The sequence below is a fragment of the Arabidopsis thaliana genome, chromosome 2 (genome assembly GCF_000001735.4).
Source record: "Arabidopsis thaliana chromosome 2, partial sequence".
Taxonomy (NCBI): Eukaryota; Viridiplantae; Streptophyta; class Magnoliopsida; order Brassicales; family Brassicaceae; genus Arabidopsis; species Arabidopsis thaliana.
This window is the reverse complement of record NC_003071.7, coordinates 8683449-8700924: the sequence shown is the minus strand read 5'-3', so window position 1 is coordinate 8700924 and position 17476 is coordinate 8683449. Positions and strand designations below refer to the sequence as shown.

Here is a 17476-nt window from a genome sequence, read left to right as displayed (position 1 = left end):
TATTGTCACATATATGAAAAAACAAAAAAACAAATTAGATATGAAAATCATTATTAAAGTAAAATAAAATCTGAAACCAACAAAGAACCTATATAGAGTGATTGGAAAGACAAATGGTGGATGATGGACTTTTAAAATTGTAGGGGATTAATAAGCTTTTTACAAAAAAAAAAAAAAAAACTTTAAGACATAGTTGTCCAATCACACTTTAATTAATTTTATTTCTAATCTTAAAAGTTTGTTTTTTAATACTGACATACATTTTTTTCTTGTCATAATTCTTTTTAAAGCCAATTATTTATGACCTTTTTTTGGTGAAAACAATTATTTATGACATTGTCATAGAGCTAATTATTTTAAAAACTTATAAATAGAAAATCTCACTATATTATACCCAAAATGAAAATTTATGTTAGGTGAAACTGAATCCAATATATAAATATAACAATATATGGTTAATATTTTTTTGAATATTAAGATAGCATCTATAAAATCTCATGAATATTTTTTATTAGCATATGTGTAGTATATGGGTCAAATATTAAAAGATAAGATAAGAGCCTAATTAATTGATTAGGATTTTGTTATATTTACTTTTGCTTTCTCTTCCCTTATTTAGGAAAAAAAGAGAGGAAAATATATTTTATATATATTTCCTCAATTATAGATTTGACCTCACTCTCAACTCATTATAAAAAGAGAGACTTGCATAGCCTGAGACTCATCAATTTCATATAACAATTTCTTCCATAAGATATCTCAAAAATCTTGCTCTTCGTTAAACCAGCAAAACAAACAAAATGTCTTCGAAGAAGATTGTGTTGACTAGCTCCGATGATGAATGTTTTGAGATTGACGAAGCGGTGGCTCGTAAGATGCAGATGGTAGCGCACATGATCGATGACGATTGCGCCGATAAAGCAATCCGGCTTCAAAACGTCACTGGAAAGATCCTCGCTATCATTATCGAGTATTGCAAGAAACACGTTGATGATGTTGAAGCCAAGAATGAGTTCGTGACTTGGGACGCAGAGTTCGTGAAAAACATTGATATGGATACACTCTTCAAACTCCTTGACGCTGCTGACTATCTCATCGTCATAGGTCTCAAGAATCTCATTGCCCAGGCCATTGCAGATTACACTGCAGATAAGACGGTAAATGAGATTCGAGAACTCTTTAACATCGAGAACGATTACACACCTGAGGAAGAAGAAGAGCTTCGCAAGAAGAACGAATGGGCTTTCAATTAATAACCCTAAAGTTCCGTTGTCTAAGTGTTGATCTCGATGTTCTTTAATCTTTGTTGACCACATTTGTCTCTTTCGTTTAGTGTGTGATTGCCTTCGTCTCTTTGATTTCATATGGTGTTATAATGTTTAATAATCTTTTCTTATAAATACATGTGTTATCTAGGGTTAATTTCTCCATTCCCAATTGTTATTAAATGCTTTCATATTTTCTATTCCCTCATATAACGTTATTTGTGAGAAAAAATATAAAACCATCTAACTAAATTTAATCTAAGATAATACATATATGGGATATGTGTCTATATATGAATTGAAATATGATTTTCATTATCTAGGTTGATATTTTAGTATTCTACTATTTAGTAATTCATATGAAAAAGTTTATCATTATTATTTTAGAAATTCTTTTAAAGATATTGTAGAATAAATAAATATTATATTCTCGAAAAGTTCTTATTATGATTATCCTTAAAAAGATGGTATTCTCGGTCCATCCGTGGTTGTGATCACTAGCTTTCAAAGTATTTACTCTATACGGTTGCACCATGACACCAAGTCTTCACAAAACATGGGTGGCATGGTTCAAACTTCTTTTCTTGCATGGCTCTCTCAACAACTTCTGGATTATGAAACAGCGGCCAACCTATACTTGGCTGGCAAACAAGCTGCTAAAAATCAGAGAGGATGCTTTTCATTGGATAAAATTGCGAGTGGGTAATGGTCAAACCTGCAGATTTTGTCAGATAATTGGTCTCCTTTTGACAGGCTATCGAATTTCCTAAGGGACTAGAGACTGGGAATAAGGAAAGATGCCACTCTATTTCAACTCCATGAGTAGGGACTTTGGGCAATACCTCATCCGAGAACCGATCAGCAGGTCTCCCTACACATCTTTCTAACTACTTTATCTTTCTCAGATAATGCTGACTATTTTGGATGGGAAGTGCAAGGCAAAATCCACAATCGTTACTCTACTGGGCTTGTTTATCATCTCTTCCTTGAGGACTCTCCTCTTGTTCCTTGGCGTGCTGCGGTGTGGATATACAGAGGTATTCCTAAGCATAGTTTCCTTACTTGGTTACTAGTTCTGAACCAGTGTCCTACTCGAGACCGTATACTTGGCTGGGGCCTTCACACAGATCCAGTTTGCATGCTCTGTAACACCTCTCCTGAAAGCCTTGATCACCTTTTCTACCAGTGCAATCTGTCTTGGATAGTTTGGTCATCAATTGCTTTGAGAACCCCAAATCCAACCTCTCCGCTCATGGTCTGCCTCTGTCTCCCAGATGCAAGCCCTTCAAGGTCCAAAAGATAGGAGAAGAGTTTGTCTTCTAGCTTGGCAATGCTCTCCGGCACTTCCTCTAGGGTGAACGAAACAATCCGCTCCATCGTAATACTTTCAGATCTGCGGATACTCTGCTTCGCCTGATTGACTGTACTATCCGCAACAGAATCACCACCTACAGAGACCATTACCCTCGTTTGGCTTCATCGATGCATCAGCTTTGGTTCTCAACTTCATAATCTTCATCAGATGACTCTCACTATTCCATCGGCTAGACTACCCTATAGTCTAGGTTCAACTCTAAGATCTTTTCTCAATGTGTGTTTCTAATTGTTAACTGAGCTGTGCTCTTTCTATTTGGGTTTCGACCTATTAAACACTAAAGCCGGACTGGGATTTTGTAATCTCTTGTTTCTTATGTATTTAAATAGAAAGACATGAGTTATATAACTAGATACAGATTACCCTAATGCAGTTGGCTCAATCGTTACAGGAGTGTTGTTTTAATTAATGCAACTGGACTTGAGTTCGAGTATTATGTGCTTCATATGGGAAATGATGATTTAGACTATTTAACTCCCCACAAGTATTACCAAAAGTTGGTTATGAGCCTACAAAGATTATGACCAATTCCAAATTATAACTTCTTGCTTTTTTTAGTGTAATGTTAAATTTTATTATCATTTTTCATATTTTCTGTTGCATATTAATCAACTAAACTTGAACAGAAAGACGACAAACAGAAAAAATTAAACAAAAGAAATCTTACGCACTCATCTAGTAAGCCAATGTGTTCTCCGACTAACAGTGCCAAATGGCAACATATTCTCACAGTCACAAACAAAACAAAGATAATCATAAGGAGCAAAATAAATAAATAAAATTATAAGTACATGTAGGGTGTTAATTAAGGTCTTACCTATATGAACATAAGTGTTTCTTACATGATGATGGTTCACACCGAGGCAGTTCTCGTCTTGGGATGCTGGATACTTAAACCCTAAAGATTTCAAACGTTGAATTTGTATAAGATCTTCAAGTGTAGTTCTTGTAATAATCACATTTTTAAGTGGTCAACTTATGTCCTCATCTTGTCGAAGTGGCAGAGAACTTGATTTTTGAGAAGTGTTGTAATCTCTTGTCCATTAGTTAGGTCTAGTTGTAGGCTTCAACGGCATATGATAATTTAATACATTAGGACAAAACAAAAGAGAGAATCTTGAATAGCTTTTACTTGTAACACAAAATAAATTTTACCCGAATTTAGAAGACCATGGATTTAAAAGGCAACACAAAATAATTTAGGTATTTTTATTTCAATTTTAAACTTACAGGTATTAAACGGCCAAATAAAAAATAAATCGCGGTTTTAAGACTTTTTTTGAGCAAAGGATGATCAAAGGCTAGCTGCTTTTCAATGTTGATGCAGTCCAATATGTAACCATGTTTCGTCTGTCAAAATACAAAGCAAATAAGTATATTAATGTGGTCTAAGAATATGTTATTTTGATTCCAAAGTGAGGTTAAAAGTTGTGGCTATTCGGTCTTTAAAAAATAAACAAATCTAAAGTGTTGCAAAAACATCTTTGGTTCTAAGCAATTGTAGCCTAGTTTTAAACATCAAATTTAAACAGGTAAAACAAAAATGAAAGAGAATTATTGAAATATGAGTTTTTTAGTTCTTTCCTATCATTTTATATGTTTAACGTAAAACTTAAAATAGTAAAACTGATTTTTTTTGTTAAAACAGAAGAGAGAACAAATTATAACAAAGTAAGTGTATCTATATATAGTATGCAACAAGTAAATAATGGAAATAGTTATCTAAATCTTTTAATCAACAAAGTGCAAAGTAAACCTAGCGCAAACATGATTGGCCAAACCGAGAATTTGATGGGAGTATCATCTCTACGTGTGATGAATGAATAGTTAACGGCAGTGATAGTTGTTTGGCACAAGGCACAAACCAAGCCTAGCATCTCTGGAAAACTACCAAATCTGTTTGATCTTTGAGTTTGATAGTGAAACCAAGGAATGGGCCAAGTCCACTTCCACACAACTCTGTCAACTCTGCCTTTGTGTAAGAGATCTACAATGCAAAGTAGACATGATAACAATGACATTGACATTGCAGCCAATGCATATAAAGGTTTATGTGCAGAGGAGATCTGGTCGAAAACAGAAGAAGGTATCTCCAACATGAGGTTGGTGATGACTAAAGACCACTCAATCATAACCTGCTTATAAGAAGAAAAAAACAGAATTTATCGCCAACAAATTTGTTAGTAAAAAAACGTAGCTAAGACTTTAAAAATGGTTTTTGATCTAAAAGACCTTCGTTCTTGAGGCTCTTAGCAGTTTGTTCTCGATTTCCCGAGCTATTCCATTCACCAACATCTCCTCATCACTGGGAATATAAGCATAAGCAAAAGCACACTATTTACAAGTAGAGAAAGCAGTGATCATAATATTAATCCCAGAGATTAAAACATCTTGTAGCTCACTTACGACGGTAACTTTAATAGAAAGTATGAGTTTGGGGTTATACCTCAAATAAGCAGTACTCCATCCAGGGAGGTTAATGGCTTCTGTAAAACTATCTTTCCATTCTTGAAGCTGTTCGGCTTTATCCCGTCGCTTAGCAAAGGCATCTCCAAAACTTCCTGTCTGATTTTCAATGTCGAGAGGATCAACATGGTAAAGGACAGGTATCACAATCTGACCAAACTTTTCTTTGCATTTCAAGATGGCTACAACTTCATCTAAACACCATCTCGAATCCCCAAAGTTTTCCGAGAACACAATGACTGAAATTTTCGATACTTCAATTGCTTTTAACGACTCTTCATACCTCTCGTCAGCTGGTAGTTCGTCATACAAGAAGGTTTTGATCCGTTTCCTACGTAGACAGCCACAGAGATGGCTTACGAAGTTGTCACGAGTGTCTTTGCTCCTGAAACTTATGAACACATCGTGTTTCATTTTAGGACTTGAATTCATTTCCTTATTTTTGTCATACCACTTTCCTTTCTTCTGTTTTCATCTTTATAGTTCTTTATAACTTTCTTTGCAATTTCCTAGAAATTATTATCTTTACTAAAGTACAAAAACACACGACTTCAATCCTCTTTTTCTATTGCAATTTTGAAACTTTCTTCGTAGTTTCTTGGAAGTGTATGTATTTTATATTTGATTCAGACAGCCTGTCGACAAATATCGACAGCTACTTATGTTGACTTTAAATATCTCCAAGCTTCAGAAATAAGTTCAAACAATAATGTAAAATAACCCACATAAGCTTAGACTTGGAAATTGGACTATATATTCGTAACCGCAAAGTAAAAATGATGGAAATTTCAAATGAATAAATCTATGAGGTTGTTCTGAAGAAAGCAAACTAATAAATTGCTAATTTGGAAGCAGATTAATAATGGGCAAACGATTTTATATGATCAGAAAAAAAAATCTAAGCAGAGAGTGAAAACAGAAAAACGGAGAAAAAGAGAGCAAACTCGAAAAAAGAGATTGAAACCAGTCGTTGTGCATCATTCACATGTAAAGACCTTCAGGAACTCCTTCTTTCTTCTTGAACATAACCTTCTCCTTCGCCTTCTTGAAGTCCACATGCGTCACCTAAACCAATAGAAGACCAAACAAAGGTTAAAGTAAAATTATTCAAAGATTGCGTTCGATGAATCAAGTGGTGAGAAGCCAGAGAATCCTTACTTTCATCCGACGCTCTCTAAGAGCAAGCAGACCAGCTTCTGTGCATATTGCCTTTATATCAGCTCCTGAGAACTCGTCTTTTGTCATTACAAACTCTTCTAAGTTCACATCTTCAGCCAAAGTCATCTTTGATGTGTGTATCTAATAATGGCATGCAATTAAAAACCGATCAGATCTTTCTAGAAAATTCACAAAAAAAGAAAGAAAACTTAAGGATCACCAGTTGTGGAACCTGGAAGATACGTCTTCTTGTTTTGATATCTGGAAGAGGGAATTCGATTTTCCTGTCGATCCGGCCTGGTCTAAGAAGTGCCGGGTCAAGACTCTCGATCCTGTTTGTCGCGAGAATAACCTTAACATCTCCTCTTGAATCAAACCCATCAAGCTGGTTCAGTAGTTCCAACATGGTTCTTTGGATTTCACGTTCCCCACCTGAGTTTGCGTCATACCTGTTTCAACCACCATTTTATATCACATATTAGATACCATCTCTTGAGCAAAATCAAGAACATTGTTTATCAATGGATCATGTTTATGTTGTATTTAGGCATACCGCTTGGTGCCAACAGCATCAATCTCGTCTATGAAAACAATAGAAGGAGAAAGGTCATCAGCAACCCTGAAAAGTTCCCTCACAAGCTTGGGACCATCTCCTAAATACTTCTGAATCAGTTCACTACCGACAACACGCAAGAAAGTAGCTGAAGTAGAATTTGCCACTGCCTGAAAGAATAACAAGAAATAACACTTGCTCATCTCCAACAGTTCCGAATTTAACAAGCATAAGAGACACATTAAAAAGAGGCACACTGCAACAATCCATGCTTGCGACATAGACAAAAAGAAAACGAAGACATTAAATCAATCCACGTGACTCTGAAAATCTTCCTCTATCTACACAAGTACTATGATCTAATATCTCAATTCTAGGTGATCAAACCAAAGAAGCCACTGTCCTGACTAATTCATCTTTCTAGTGAAGATTGATAAAAGACAGAAAATTTTGCATGCATGACTTGACATAAAACCAATCATACTTGGGAAGTACCATTATGTGCTGTATTAAGCAATTAACAACTAGAAAGCTTATTATATAATGGATACACTATAGGCTAAAAGACGAACCTTAGCAAGCAATGTCTTCCCAGTGCCTGGCTCACCATACAAGATCACACCTTTTGGTGGCTTAATTCCAATATCTTCATACAGCTCGGGATGTGTTAAAGGTAACTCAACAGCTTCCTTAATCTCCTGAATCTGAGCTTCTAAACCTCCAATGTCAGCATATGACTCCAAAGGAGCCTTCTCCACTTTCATCACAGACACCATTGGATCCACTTCATCTTGAAGAATCCCAACAACAGAGAGTACCTATCACAAAAATAATAAAAAATATCACATAGAAGAATTGGTTCAACGTTTCCATGGAAGAGCATTGTAAAACTCAATACCTTGTTATGCATCAAAATAGAGCAGCCAGGTTCAAGCTGATCCTTATCAACGAAAGACAAAATGCCAACGTAGTACTCAGGACCAACCGAAGAAGAAACAATGGCGTGATTCTCATCAATAAGCTCTTCAAGATTGCCAACACTCATAGGTGTACCACGAAGATCATCAACTTTAGATCTATCTTCCTCAGCTTTCTCTTCCTGAGGTTTCAATCTCTCCTGATTCGCTACGAACTCTTCCTCCATAAGCAAATAGTCCTTGATTCGCTCCAATTTCAGCAATCGAAGCTTACATTTAGTAGAAGGAGTCACCGTCGGCAATCTCGCCGCCGCTTCAGGTCCTTTCTGCTTCCGTTGCTTCCTCCCTACACGAGCAGGTGGTGCGGCTGGTTCGAACTTCTTCTCCTTCTTCTCTCCACCATCTGGTTTCCGATCTCCTTGCCGATTCAATCCGCCGGAAGGTCCTTGACCCATTGTGCTTCGTCTCTCTGAGGTTTCTTGCTCTCGGAGAAACAAATCTTTTAATCTGATAACGGGAGGAGATGATTAAAGTGGGCTTATTATTTTAGGCCTTTTTACGATGTGAAAAACTTAGTGGGCCTTAGGTATCGCAAATTTTTTTAAAACTGATTCAACCTAAGCTATTATCTGGTTTAGTTCAATAACTCGGTTTAATTATCTTTAATTTCGGTTTAAGTTTTGTAAAAGTCAATTCGTTGGTTTGGTAGTTGGTACGGTCAATCGGTACAGGTAAGGAACTTTTCTTTTGCCATTTGGGGAAATCGAATCAAAAATCAATTTCATCGTCTTCTCTATCTGTCATTCATCATCATCACAATCATCATCATCAAATCTCAGGATCTTCGAGGTGGTTCTTCTGTTTCGCAACTAGCTTCTAGATTGTGATTTACAATCTTCGAACTCTCGGTGAGTTTCTAGGTTTAGGGTTTTATCTCTCTTTACACGACAATTGTTATGGCCAATCGAGAAAGAGATCGAGAGCTTCTGATTCCCGTCGCTGATTTCGGCGACAAAGACGATGGTTCTTCTTCGAAGCCTTCTTCTTCTTCCTCTGCTTCTTCTTCGCATCAATCCGGCCACGAGGTCTAGTTTTTGTCACCTGATCTAAAAACGTGTTCTTCGTTTTCTCATTTCAAGATTCATGCGAAACTAACAGTAGAATTGGATGATAGTTATTCATAGATTTGGTCGATTCTGTCTCCCCTTAGTTCAAAATCTTGGAACTTGTTTTGCCCTAGATTCAGTATATCACAAGAACACTTGCTTAGATAAGTTTGGTAGTTGTGATTGAGTAGAGTATGAATTTGCATTCCAAGTTGTTGTGGTTGGAATCATTCAGATTCTTGAGTCTTTGTATTATGCTCATTCATGTTTTCAAGCATGTATAACTTATAGAGCATTGTGGCCTGATGCTTTAGCTCTTTTCTGCAGACTTTAAGCTTGTTCATTAGGGGTTGGGCGTCAAAGAAGTTCATGACAGGCTGGTAAGGAAGAGTTGAAATTTTGGCATTTGATGAAAACTTCCACAGATTAGTTTTAAGTCTCCATTGCTTTTTGCAGTGTTATCCTACTTCCTATTGCAGTTACTTTCTATACAACATGGTGGTTTATTCACTTTGTCGATGGATTCTTCTCTCCAATATATGCACTACTTGGAATCAACATATTTGGTAAGAATTTGAATGGCCCCTCTTTATCCTATTAACAACTTGATATCGGTTTCCCACAATGAGTTTGATTATTGTTTTGTAGGTTTCGGTTTTTTGACTTCCATTGCATTCATCTTCTTGGTTGGGGTGTTCATGTCTTCGTGGTTGGGGGCATCGGTTCTGAACTTGGGAGAGTGGTTTATCAAGCGGATGCCATTTGTTCGTCACATCTACAACGCCTCCAAGCAAATCAGCACTGCCATATCGCCTGGTCTAGCTTGCTTATAAAAATCTTGTTTTGCTTCTCAACATTAAGTTGATCTCCTATCTCATCTTGTTCTTATCCATTTCTCATCACAGATCAAAATACACAAGCTTTCAAGGAAGTTGCAATCATCAGGCATCCCCGTGTAGGTGAATATGCATTTGGCTTCATTACATCAACTGTTGTTCTCCAGGTGAGTGAAAATACTTTGCTCAAGGATTTTGTTATTCTTTCCAGAACGTCTCCTTGAGGATACAAACAATTTCGAGTTATATGGTTTACCATAATTTCGTAATCTTTTTACCCAATGTAATAATGCTATTCGTTCTTGCAGAACTACCCAACCGAGGAGGAACTTTGCTGTGTATACGTTCCCACGAACCACCTTTACATTGGAGATATACTACTTGTCAACAGTAATGACGTTATCAGGCCAAACCTCTCTGTCCGGGAAGGAATTGGTGAGATTTCAGAATCTAATTGTCTATACTAGATACATTTATCGTTTGTTATATAGCATTCAAATTATTTTGTGGAAAGATACTGAACACTGTATACTCATTCTTCATCTGCAGAGATTGTTGTTTCCGGGGGAATGTCAATGCCGCAGATTCTATCGACTCTTGATAAACCTTTGGCCTCGATTGGAAATGAATCTTAAAGTGACTATTCAAAAACCTTTGGCCGATCGATAGGAAAAAATAAAAAATCAGAAGAGACGTTTCACAAAATCTGAGCGAATAGAGAAACCAAAAAACACAGAAAAATTTGTCGAGAAGTGTAATTTGTCAATATTATTTGAATAACCTTGTTTTCTTTTAGCCCTTTTAAAAATAATTTTTTTTCTTTTCTTATAGATTATAATTTGTATCCGCGTCCTTGTGTCTTTCATATTACTGTCGCATTGACTTTATAACAAAAAGATAATCAAAGATAATCCCACCCTAATAATAATCACATGACAAATGGCAATATCGTTTTACATATTAGGGAATAGTATAAAATGTGGTATATATAGAGAGACATTGTTGATCGAAGAAAAAAATGGTCTAACATTTCTCTGTCTAGCTCTTCTTTTGATCTCAGGTACGTTTTGTTTCCAACATGTTACTAATTCTTATGGTGAAATAAAATACTGCAGCTAAAAATGTATCGACCAAAATTTTCTTAGAGGAGGATTGTGCTTAGCACCTGACCTAATTATGAATCTTCATTTCTCTGCCTTTGTAAACTTTAATTTATTTTAGAACTTTATCTCATATAGAAATCTCAAATATATATATATTATAGTTTTTGCTTAACTTTTATATTTAAAATAAATCTGAAAGTTGTAAGAAAATTATTTTCCATATCAGATTTAACATTGGGTGCAGTCTTGGGAAAATATATAATCGTTAGAATAATTTTCTCTTTTAATGTGATAATTCGAAGACGTATGTAACAAACAAAAATGACAATAATAAATATTACAGTATAAATCATTTAAAACATATACTATAATTAGTTATTTTTTGCTTAAATATGATGGAATTGTTTTGATATTGCTTAAGAATCAAAAATGTTTTACTCTAGATAATAAAATATTTATTGTAAAGTTTATTTTTACGATGAATGTATATGATTTCAAGTAGAACAAATAAATTTTTGATATATTAATTCACAACAATAAAATTAATCTTTTCATCTTTTGAAAATAATTTGTATACAGTAATTTGAAACAAAAATTAATCATGTTATAATTAAGAAAAGGATAAATAAAAGAAGACAGATATAAAAAGAAAAATCCAAAAACGACAGAGAGCTCAAGTTGGAGTTAGCTAAGCTTAGCTACAAAAGAACAGTCGCCGGCAAAAGTCTCAGCCTTTTTCCTCTCCGCCGTTCACAGTTCACCGGCATTTCTCTCTTCTTTCTTTTTCTCCGACTAGATTTCCTTGTCTCTTTGGTTTCTTGGCGATGGGAGACGAGAAGCCGGTGATTGTTATGGCCAATCGAGAAAGAGATCGAGAGCTTCTGATTCCCGTCGCTGATTCCGGCGACAAAGACGACGGTTCTTCTTCGAAGCCTTCTTCTTCTTCCTCTGCTTCTTCTTCTTCGCATCAATCCAGCCACGAGGTCTAGTTTTTGTCACCTGATCTAAAAATCTTGTTCTTCGTTTTCTCATTTCAAGATTCATGCGCAATTAACAGTTGAATTGGATTGGTTTTAAGCTCTTAGGTCTTTTCAAGATTTAGTCTTCAGAGATTTGGCCCATTCTGAGAAACCCCTTAGTGCAAAATCTTGGAACATGGTTTAGCCCTAGATTCAGTATATTACAAGAACACTTGCTTAGATAAGTTTGGTAGTGTGTTAACACTGATCTTAATTCTTAAGATGCTTATAGAAATTTGACCTTTCCTCACTGAGTAGAGTATTAATTTGCATTAGATCTTAAGTGTTTTTATTGGGATCTGTCAGATTCTTGAGTCTCTATGTCATGCTAATTCATGTTTTCAAGCATATATAACACATAGGAGCATTGTGATCTGATGCTTTATCTATTTTTCTGCAGACTTTAAGCTTGTTCATTAGGGGCTGGGCGTCAAAGAAGTTCATGACAGGCTGGTAAGGAAGAGTTTACTGAAATTTTGGCTTGATGAAACTTGTCACATATTCAAGATTTGTGCTGATAGTTTCAAATCTCAATTGCTTTTTGTAGTGTTATCCTACTTCCTATTGCAATTACTTTCTATATAACATGGTGGTTTATTCACTTTGTCGATGGATTCTTCTCTCCAATATATGCACAACTTGGAATCAACGTATTTGGTAAGAATTTGAGTGGCCCTTCTTTATCGAATGAACAATTTGATATCGTTCCGTTTCCCACAATAAGTTTGATTATGGTTTTTTGTAGGTTTCGGTTTTTTGACTTCCATTGCATTCATCTTCTTGGTTGGGGTGTTCATGTCTTCGTGGTTGGGGGCATCGGTTCTGAACTTGGGAGAGTGGTTTATCAAGCGGATGCCGTTTGTTCGTCACATCTACAACGCCTCCAAGCAAATCAGCACTGCCATATCGCCTGGTCTAGCTTGCTTATAAAAATCTTGTTTTGCTTCTCAACATTAAGTTGATCTCCTATCTCATCTTGTTCTTATCCATTTCTCATCACAGATCAAAATACACAAGCTTTCAAGGAAGTTGCAATCATCAGGCATCCCCGTGTAGGTGAATACGCATTTGGCTTCATTACATCAACTGTTGTTCTCCAGGTGAGTGAAATTGCTTTGCTCAACGATTTTGGTAAAGGATACGAAGGCAGATACAATCTCGAGGCATGGTTTACTATAATTACATCATTTGTTTATCCAATGTAATAATGTCCTTCGTCCTTGCAGAACTATCCAACCGAGGAGGAACTTTGCTGTGTATACGTTCCCACGAACCACCTTTACATTGGAGATCTACTACTTGTCAACAGTAATGACGTTATCAGGCCAAACCTCTCGGTCCGGGAAGGAATTGGTGAGATTTCAGAATCTAATTGTCTGTACTAGATACATTTATCGTTTGTTATATAGCATTCAAATTATTTTGTGGAAAGATACTGAACACTGTATACTCATTCTTCATCTGCAGAGATTGTTGTTTCGGGTGGAATGTCAATGCCACAGATTCTGTCCACTGTTGATAAACCTTTGGCCTCGATTGATAGAGCTACAAGCTTATAGTTTAAAGCAGAAGAATTTCTCTTTTTGTTGGGATTTGTTGATGAGTGTTTGTGTGTCTCTGGAGTCTCTTCAATATTGTTGTAATATTTCATGTGTTTACAAGTGTATAATGTAAGGTAGGTCTCTCTCTCCCTCTCTTCTTAGATATGAATCTTTTTCCTGAAAATATTATTCTTCTTGAAAAGTATTGCGAAATTTCTTCTAGTTTTACAAGAATTGACTAAATCCTCTTTTTTTAAAAGACCAAAATTTGATTTGGTTTATTTATTCTTCAAATCTCAAGATGAAGTAACATCAGGTCTTCTATAGTGCCTAAAGCATATCAGAATCAGACAATAGCATGTATGTTCCACAATAAGCATCACTGTGATTGCCAATGGTAAGTAACAATGTACACAAATAATGACAACAATTTTTGTAAAGAAACAGCTCTCTTATGAATCAGAGAGAAGAATTTGGAGGAAAGGAAAGACGAAGAAAGCCTAATAATTCAACCAAAATTATTGTGAATAGTTATTTAGTAATACTCTCTAAGCACCTGCTAATGCGCTGAAGCTGCCACCTCTCCTCTGTTTTAGAATATGTAAGAGGAATGAAAAGGAGTGTTGGTGGCAGTACCTCATATATCAGGCATGGGGAGATGGATGCAGCTGCATTTCTGTAAAGTTATTGTTTCCTAGAGGAGTAAATAATTGATTTAGAGGTCTTTCTTCTCAGACAAAGCTGGAGTTTTATGAAGATGAGTTTGTGAGGATGTGTTTGGTGTTGTTGTTGTTGTGGTTAGCTGGGAAGGTTGCTTTGCCGTTTGTGAAACTCCATTTGCAGTTTGTGAGGATGTGTTTGGTGTTGTTGTGTTTAGCTGGGAAGGTTGCTTTGCGGTTTGTGAAACTCCATTTGCAACTGGAGCTTGTTGAACCACTGGGTCGATTCTGACAGTCGTTTGTACAGGTGTATCTAGATCCATTCTTGACATAGAACAATTTGATTCTGCAACAAACAAACAAAAAACTAGGTTTGAATAAGTGAATCTTTATGTCTGGGCATATACTCCATTTTCTTGATGATATAAGAAATGGTTACCTTTTACTTCTCCACAGGAGATTATTCGGTTAAGGCAGTCACGGAACTTGGTTAATACTACTTTTTCTTGTTCTGCATAAACCTGGTCTTGCCCGTTTGGTAGCTGTGACGTAGGCTCCACCGAACAATTAGGTGAAGCTGCAACCATTAACATTGTGTCCCGTTCGTCACACATCAATGCCAAAGTTTCTGGAGATAGTGACCTCCCTTTGGAGCCATCTGCATTTGAATCCTCTAAACCAGATTTCTCAGCTTTATTATTGACGTGTCCTTGATCTTGCACAGAAGAAGCTACGGAAGTTTCTTTCTGATTTGCTAACCGTTTTTCTGTTAATGTCTTTGCAGCTTCCCCAGCTACAGCAACCAGAACAGAACATAGTGCTTTCACATCCATTGGTTTAATTATGTTTGCCAAAAGAGACCTTCAAAAGAAAACATATTTTATAACTCAGTTTCTGCAAGTCTCAAAGAAAAGATTTAGCTTTGTTAACACATCAGAAATTTACTTATATACAACTTTGGATGGGCCTAACGACGCATTGCCTCCAGCACGAGAACCAGTTTGCGAAGATGTGGTTCTTCCGTTATTTGCCTGATACCAATAATTATACTATAAGATCTCTCATTTCTCTAACAAAGGAGGAAATCATATAGAACCCGACTAAGCAAATAAACTTGCGTAAATGATTTACCTGGCCAAGCCTATGAGTGGATGAATCTTTGGTTCCTTGGTTGAAGAAAATCTCCTGACCTTTCCTTCTCTTAGGAGGTGGAGCAGATGCAAAGCCAGAGGAACCAATAGCTCCGGTTATGGCAGCATTTGCGTGTTGAAGATAAGCCAAGTTGTGGGAATGTTCACCGTGAAAAAGAGATTGTCTAACTTCACTCCCTTCAAAGTTTTTGCAATCCAAGCATTTGCAGTTCTCAGAACAAAGAATGTTTGCTTGAAAGCACTCACAATACTTCTTAAGACATCCGGATTTCTTGCAGTGACAGCCTTTGTTGTGTCTCGCTAACATCACAACGTCACCAACCTCCTCCTGCAAATCGAGTCAAAATTTATAACTTATCCAACAACCTTAAGACCAACAGTTTAAAGAGCATAACACAAACCACATACCCTGTTATCTCGTCCACCATGTGGACTAGCAGCAATCTTTGGCCTGAACGCATTCGGATTCCGTTCCAGAGTTGATTCAACCGCTTGTCGTCTCGCAGGTTCATTTTCAACGTTGTTGAAACAATTTACACAGTTGCAACCATCACAGTAAGTGCCAGATGCAAAACATTCACAATACCTGATCAAAAAAAGACATTGTACAGTGTTCAATTCACAATGAACAAGTCCACAAAGAAACAAAGAGTTTTGTCATCAAATGGTATGATGAGAGACTTACAGCTTCAAGCACCGTGAGTGTTTACAGTTACACTGTTTCTTCTTCTGAGGGGTTCCATCTCTAGTTTCCCCAGCAGGCCTTGGCATCGAATTCGGAGATTCGGGCCTCCTGCAATTACAAAAACAAGTGTCAACTCTAGAAATTCAAACCTTGCCTTATTCACTATGAAAATCAAAATGTCAATTTCAATAATCTTTTCAAATCAATGTAAAGATCTATGCTTTAATCCCCAAATCTGACTTCAGCAACATAGAAACACATCTCTATCAACTTCCCAAAAGTTCAAATTTTTGAATAAGAGAGAAACTTACGGATGTCTAATTGGGACGTGAAGGATGATGCCCTGAGATTGTGGCGGCGGTGGAATCGGAGTCGCCACCGTCGGTGGTGCCTGACTGGTAATTATTGGCCGCGTAACCGTCACAATCGGTGAAGGGATTGATGCAGCAGCCATCGAAGAAGCTTGATTAGAGTGTGAATGCTCAACATCGGAAGAACCACCAGTAAAATCGAGTTGCCTCGCCGACTTCATAGACTCTTGTGTAACCTCATCCGTTTTTGGCGGGAATTTGTCTCCTTCTTCACCTTCTCCCATCTCCAAAAAATTCGAATTTCTCAGAAGAAACCCAGAAATTTTCCCTATTTTTCAAACACGAAATTTAAAAAAAAAAACCAAAATTTATAATCAGTTTGAGAAACACACAAAAATTTCAAGATCTGAATCCGCCCTTAATCCCGTTTCTACGAAAACCCAGAAACCGAATCTACTAAAACTCAAAACGGGATTTTGAAATTCGAATTTTTGATCTAGACTTATTGAGATAGATAGATGAAATTAGGGTTTTGAAAGGTTTTAGCTTCTGACGAAGAAGAAGAAGAGAGATTTGGTAACCACTGAGGAACCACCCAACGAAAAAAAACAGAGAAATTTGGGGTTTTTCTTCTTCTTCTTCGTCTTCGCGAGAGCTGCTCCTCCCTCTCTTATACATGTTTTGAAATTTCAATTTTCTGGATTATATTCGACGGTTAGATTTCACAGACATTTTGATCGTACGGTTGTTATTAAATACGTTGATCTGACGATTACTATTCATATAAGGTTTGAAGTTTCGTCGATCGTTCACCGTCCGATCCGATCACTCGTGACTACTACATAATAGAGAAGTAATGTTTTAAAATAACGGTTTTGGCCCAAATTATTAAGTTACTCACGAAAATGCCCCAATAGTTTTAAATATTCAAAAACAAAAACAAAAAATCTAAGTAAGAAAAGGAATCGAAACTGACTATTTTGTTGATGTTGCGTGATGAAGAGGAATCGATTTGCGAATCTATGTTCTTCCCCAAAATCAGGATTTTGAAGAGTTTTTTTTTTTTTTTTTGGTTTAAACTTTAAACATGAAGTGAGGAAGAGTTTGGGTTTATAATTGATTTTTGGGGATTTATAGAAACTGAAAGTGACTTTTATTTTTAGTTAACAGTTTGATTATCTTCTCAAAATAATAAATTGATAACTAAAAATTAACATTTAGTTAATACAATAGTATAGTTAAAGTTGACTAATTTCAGGTCTATTTTGCGTGGTCAACAAAAAGAACATTGATATTTACTCTATTATAAAGTTGAGATTTGTTTTAACACT

The 17476-nt window shown here is 36.2% G+C and overlaps 7 protein-coding genes across 10 annotated transcripts; 3 read left to right on the top strand and 4 right to left on the bottom strand.

The window, feature by feature from the left end:
• The first annotated feature begins 738 nt into the window (after positions 1-738).
• On the top strand, positions 739-1414 carry MEO (E3 ubiquitin ligase SCF complex subunit SKP1/ASK1 family protein). Its single transcript, NM_127575.2, has one exon. The coding sequence runs from the start codon at positions 801-803 to the stop codon at positions 1251-1253; it is 453 nt and encodes a 150-aa protein (NP_565467.1). The 5' UTR covers positions 739-800; the 3' UTR covers positions 1254-1414.
• A 211-nt stretch (positions 1415-1625) lies between these two features.
• On the bottom strand, positions 1626-3625 carry AT2G20150 (uncharacterized protein). Its single transcript, NM_127574.4, has 3 exons — positions 3458-3625; positions 3312-3339; positions 1626-2713 (listed from the first exon to the last, which is right to left on the bottom strand). The coding sequence occupies exons 2-3, from the start codon at positions 3313-3315 to the stop codon at positions 2445-2447; spliced, it is 273 nt and encodes a 90-aa protein (NP_179605.4). The 5' UTR covers positions 3316-3339; positions 3458-3625; the 3' UTR covers positions 1626-2444.
• Positions 3626-4281: 656 nt separating this feature from the next.
• Positions 4282-5551, bottom strand: AT2G20142 (Toll-Interleukin-Resistance (TIR) domain family protein). Its single transcript, NM_201758.2, has 3 exons — positions 5087-5551; positions 4873-4945; positions 4282-4775 (listed from the first exon to the last, which is right to left on the bottom strand). The coding sequence occupies exons 1-3, from the start codon at positions 5536-5538 to the stop codon at positions 4359-4361; spliced, it is 942 nt and encodes a 313-aa protein (NP_973487.2). The 5' UTR covers positions 5539-5551; the 3' UTR covers positions 4282-4358.
• A 262-nt stretch (positions 5552-5813) lies between these two features.
• RPT2b (AAA-type ATPase family protein) lies at positions 5814-8358 on the bottom strand. Its single transcript, NM_127572.4, has 6 exons — positions 7716-8358; positions 7390-7635; positions 6818-6987; positions 6497-6713; positions 6265-6405; positions 5814-6171 (listed from the first exon to the last, which is right to left on the bottom strand). The coding sequence occupies exons 1-6, from the start codon at positions 8187-8189 to the stop codon at positions 6088-6090; spliced, it is 1332 nt and encodes a 443-aa protein (NP_179604.1). The 5' UTR covers positions 8190-8358; the 3' UTR covers positions 5814-6087.
• Positions 8359-8434: 76 nt separating this feature from the next.
• On the top strand, positions 8435-10632 carry LCV1 (uncharacterized protein). The gene is made up of 7 exons (NM_127571.3): positions 8435-8819; positions 9168-9220; positions 9297-9406; positions 9489-9656; positions 9746-9843; positions 9985-10111; positions 10226-10632. Exons 1-7 carry the CDS (start codon positions 8691-8693, stop codon positions 10309-10311), a joined length of 771 nt encoding a protein of 256 aa, NP_565465.1. The 5' UTR covers positions 8435-8690; the 3' UTR covers positions 10312-10632.
• Positions 10633-10710: 78 nt separating this feature from the next.
• On the top strand, positions 10711-13595 carry COV1 (CONTINUOUS VASCULAR RING protein (DUF502)). Of its 2 annotated transcripts, NM_001335662.1 has the most exons (8): positions 10711-10736; positions 11448-11762; positions 12199-12251; positions 12346-12455; positions 12544-12711; positions 12801-12898; positions 13025-13151; positions 13266-13571. In NM_001335662.1, the coding sequence occupies exons 2-8, from the start codon at positions 11604-11606 to the stop codon at positions 13355-13357; spliced, it is 807 nt and encodes a 268-aa protein (NP_001324133.1). In that variant the 5' UTR covers positions 10711-10736; positions 11448-11603; the 3' UTR covers positions 13358-13571. The 2 variants fall into 2 exon arrangements, with proteins under 2 accessions (NP_001324133.1, NP_565464.2); NM_127570.5 differs by lacking the exon at positions 10711-10736 and having other exon boundaries at positions 11390-11762; positions 13266-13595.
• A 46-nt stretch (positions 13596-13641) lies between these two features.
• Positions 13642-16946, bottom strand: AT2G20110 (Tesmin/TSO1-like CXC domain-containing protein; the record flags this gene model as incomplete). Of its 3 annotated transcripts, NM_001335661.1 has the most annotated exons (8): positions 13707-14112; positions 14194-14344; positions 14438-14859; positions 14944-15029; positions 15130-15477; positions 15558-15735; positions 15835-15942; positions 16146-16429. In NM_001335661.1, the coding sequence occupies 8 exons, from the start codon at positions 16427-16429 to the stop codon at positions 14055-14057; spliced, it is 1635 nt and encodes a 544-aa protein (NP_001325172.1). In that variant the 3' UTR covers positions 13707-14054. The 3 variants fall into 3 exon arrangements, with proteins under 3 accessions (NP_179601.1, NP_001325172.1, NP_849995.1); NM_127569.3 differs by having other exon boundaries at positions 13642-14344; positions 16146-16946; NM_179664.2 differs by having other exon boundaries at positions 13707-14365; positions 16146-16808.
• Positions 16947-17476: the final 530 nt, after the last annotated feature.

Bases quoted from the DNA above. Each gene is read 5' to 3' on its own strand.
- MEO (NM_127575.2), top strand. From the start codon at position 801: ATGTCTTCGAAGAAGATTGTGTTGACTAGCTCCGATGATGAATGTTTT.
- AT2G20142 (NM_201758.2), bottom strand. From the start codon at position 5,538: ATGAATTCAAGTCCTAAAATGAAACACGATGTGTTCATAAGTTTCAGG. The intron at 4,946-5,086 runs GTATAACCCCAA...TTATATTCCCAG, and splicing joins TGGAGTACTGCTTATTTGAG to TGATGAGGAGATGTTGGTGA. The intron at 4,776-4,872 runs GTCTTTTAGATC...TCTTATAAGCAG, and splicing joins TAAGAGCCTCAAGAACGAAG to GTTATGATTGAGTGGTCTTT.
- COV1 (NM_127570.5), top strand. From the start codon at position 11,604: ATGGGAGACGAGAAGCCGGTGATTGTTATGGCCAATCGAGAAAGAGAT. The intron at 12,899-13,024 runs GTGAGTGAAATT...TCGTCCTTGCAG, and splicing joins CATCAACTGTTGTTCTCCAG to AACTATCCAACCGAGGAGGA. The intron at 13,152-13,265 runs GTGAGATTTCAG...CTTCATCTGCAG, and splicing joins CTCGGTCCGGGAAGGAATTG to AGATTGTTGTTTCGGGTGGA.
- RPT2b (NM_127572.4), bottom strand. From the start codon at position 8,189: ATGGGTCAAGGACCTTCCGGCGGATTGAATCGGCAAGGAGATCGGAAA. The intron at 6,714-6,817 runs GTATGCCTAAAT...TGGTTGAAACAG, and splicing joins GATGCTGTTGGCACCAAGCG to GTATGACGCAAACTCAGGTG. The intron at 6,172-6,264 runs GTAAGGATTCTC...CTATTGGTTTAG, and splicing joins TTAGAGAGCGTCGGATGAAA to GTGACGCATGTGGACTTCAA.
- LCV1 (NM_127571.3), top strand. From the start codon at position 8,691: ATGGCCAATCGAGAAAGAGATCGAGAGCTTCTGATTCCCGTCGCTGAT. The intron at 9,407-9,488 runs GTAAGAATTTGA...ATTGTTTTGTAG, and splicing joins ACTTGGAATCAACATATTTG to GTTTCGGTTTTTTGACTTCC. The intron at 9,657-9,745 runs GTCTAGCTTGCT...TTCTCATCACAG, and splicing joins CAGCACTGCCATATCGCCTG to ATCAAAATACACAAGCTTTC.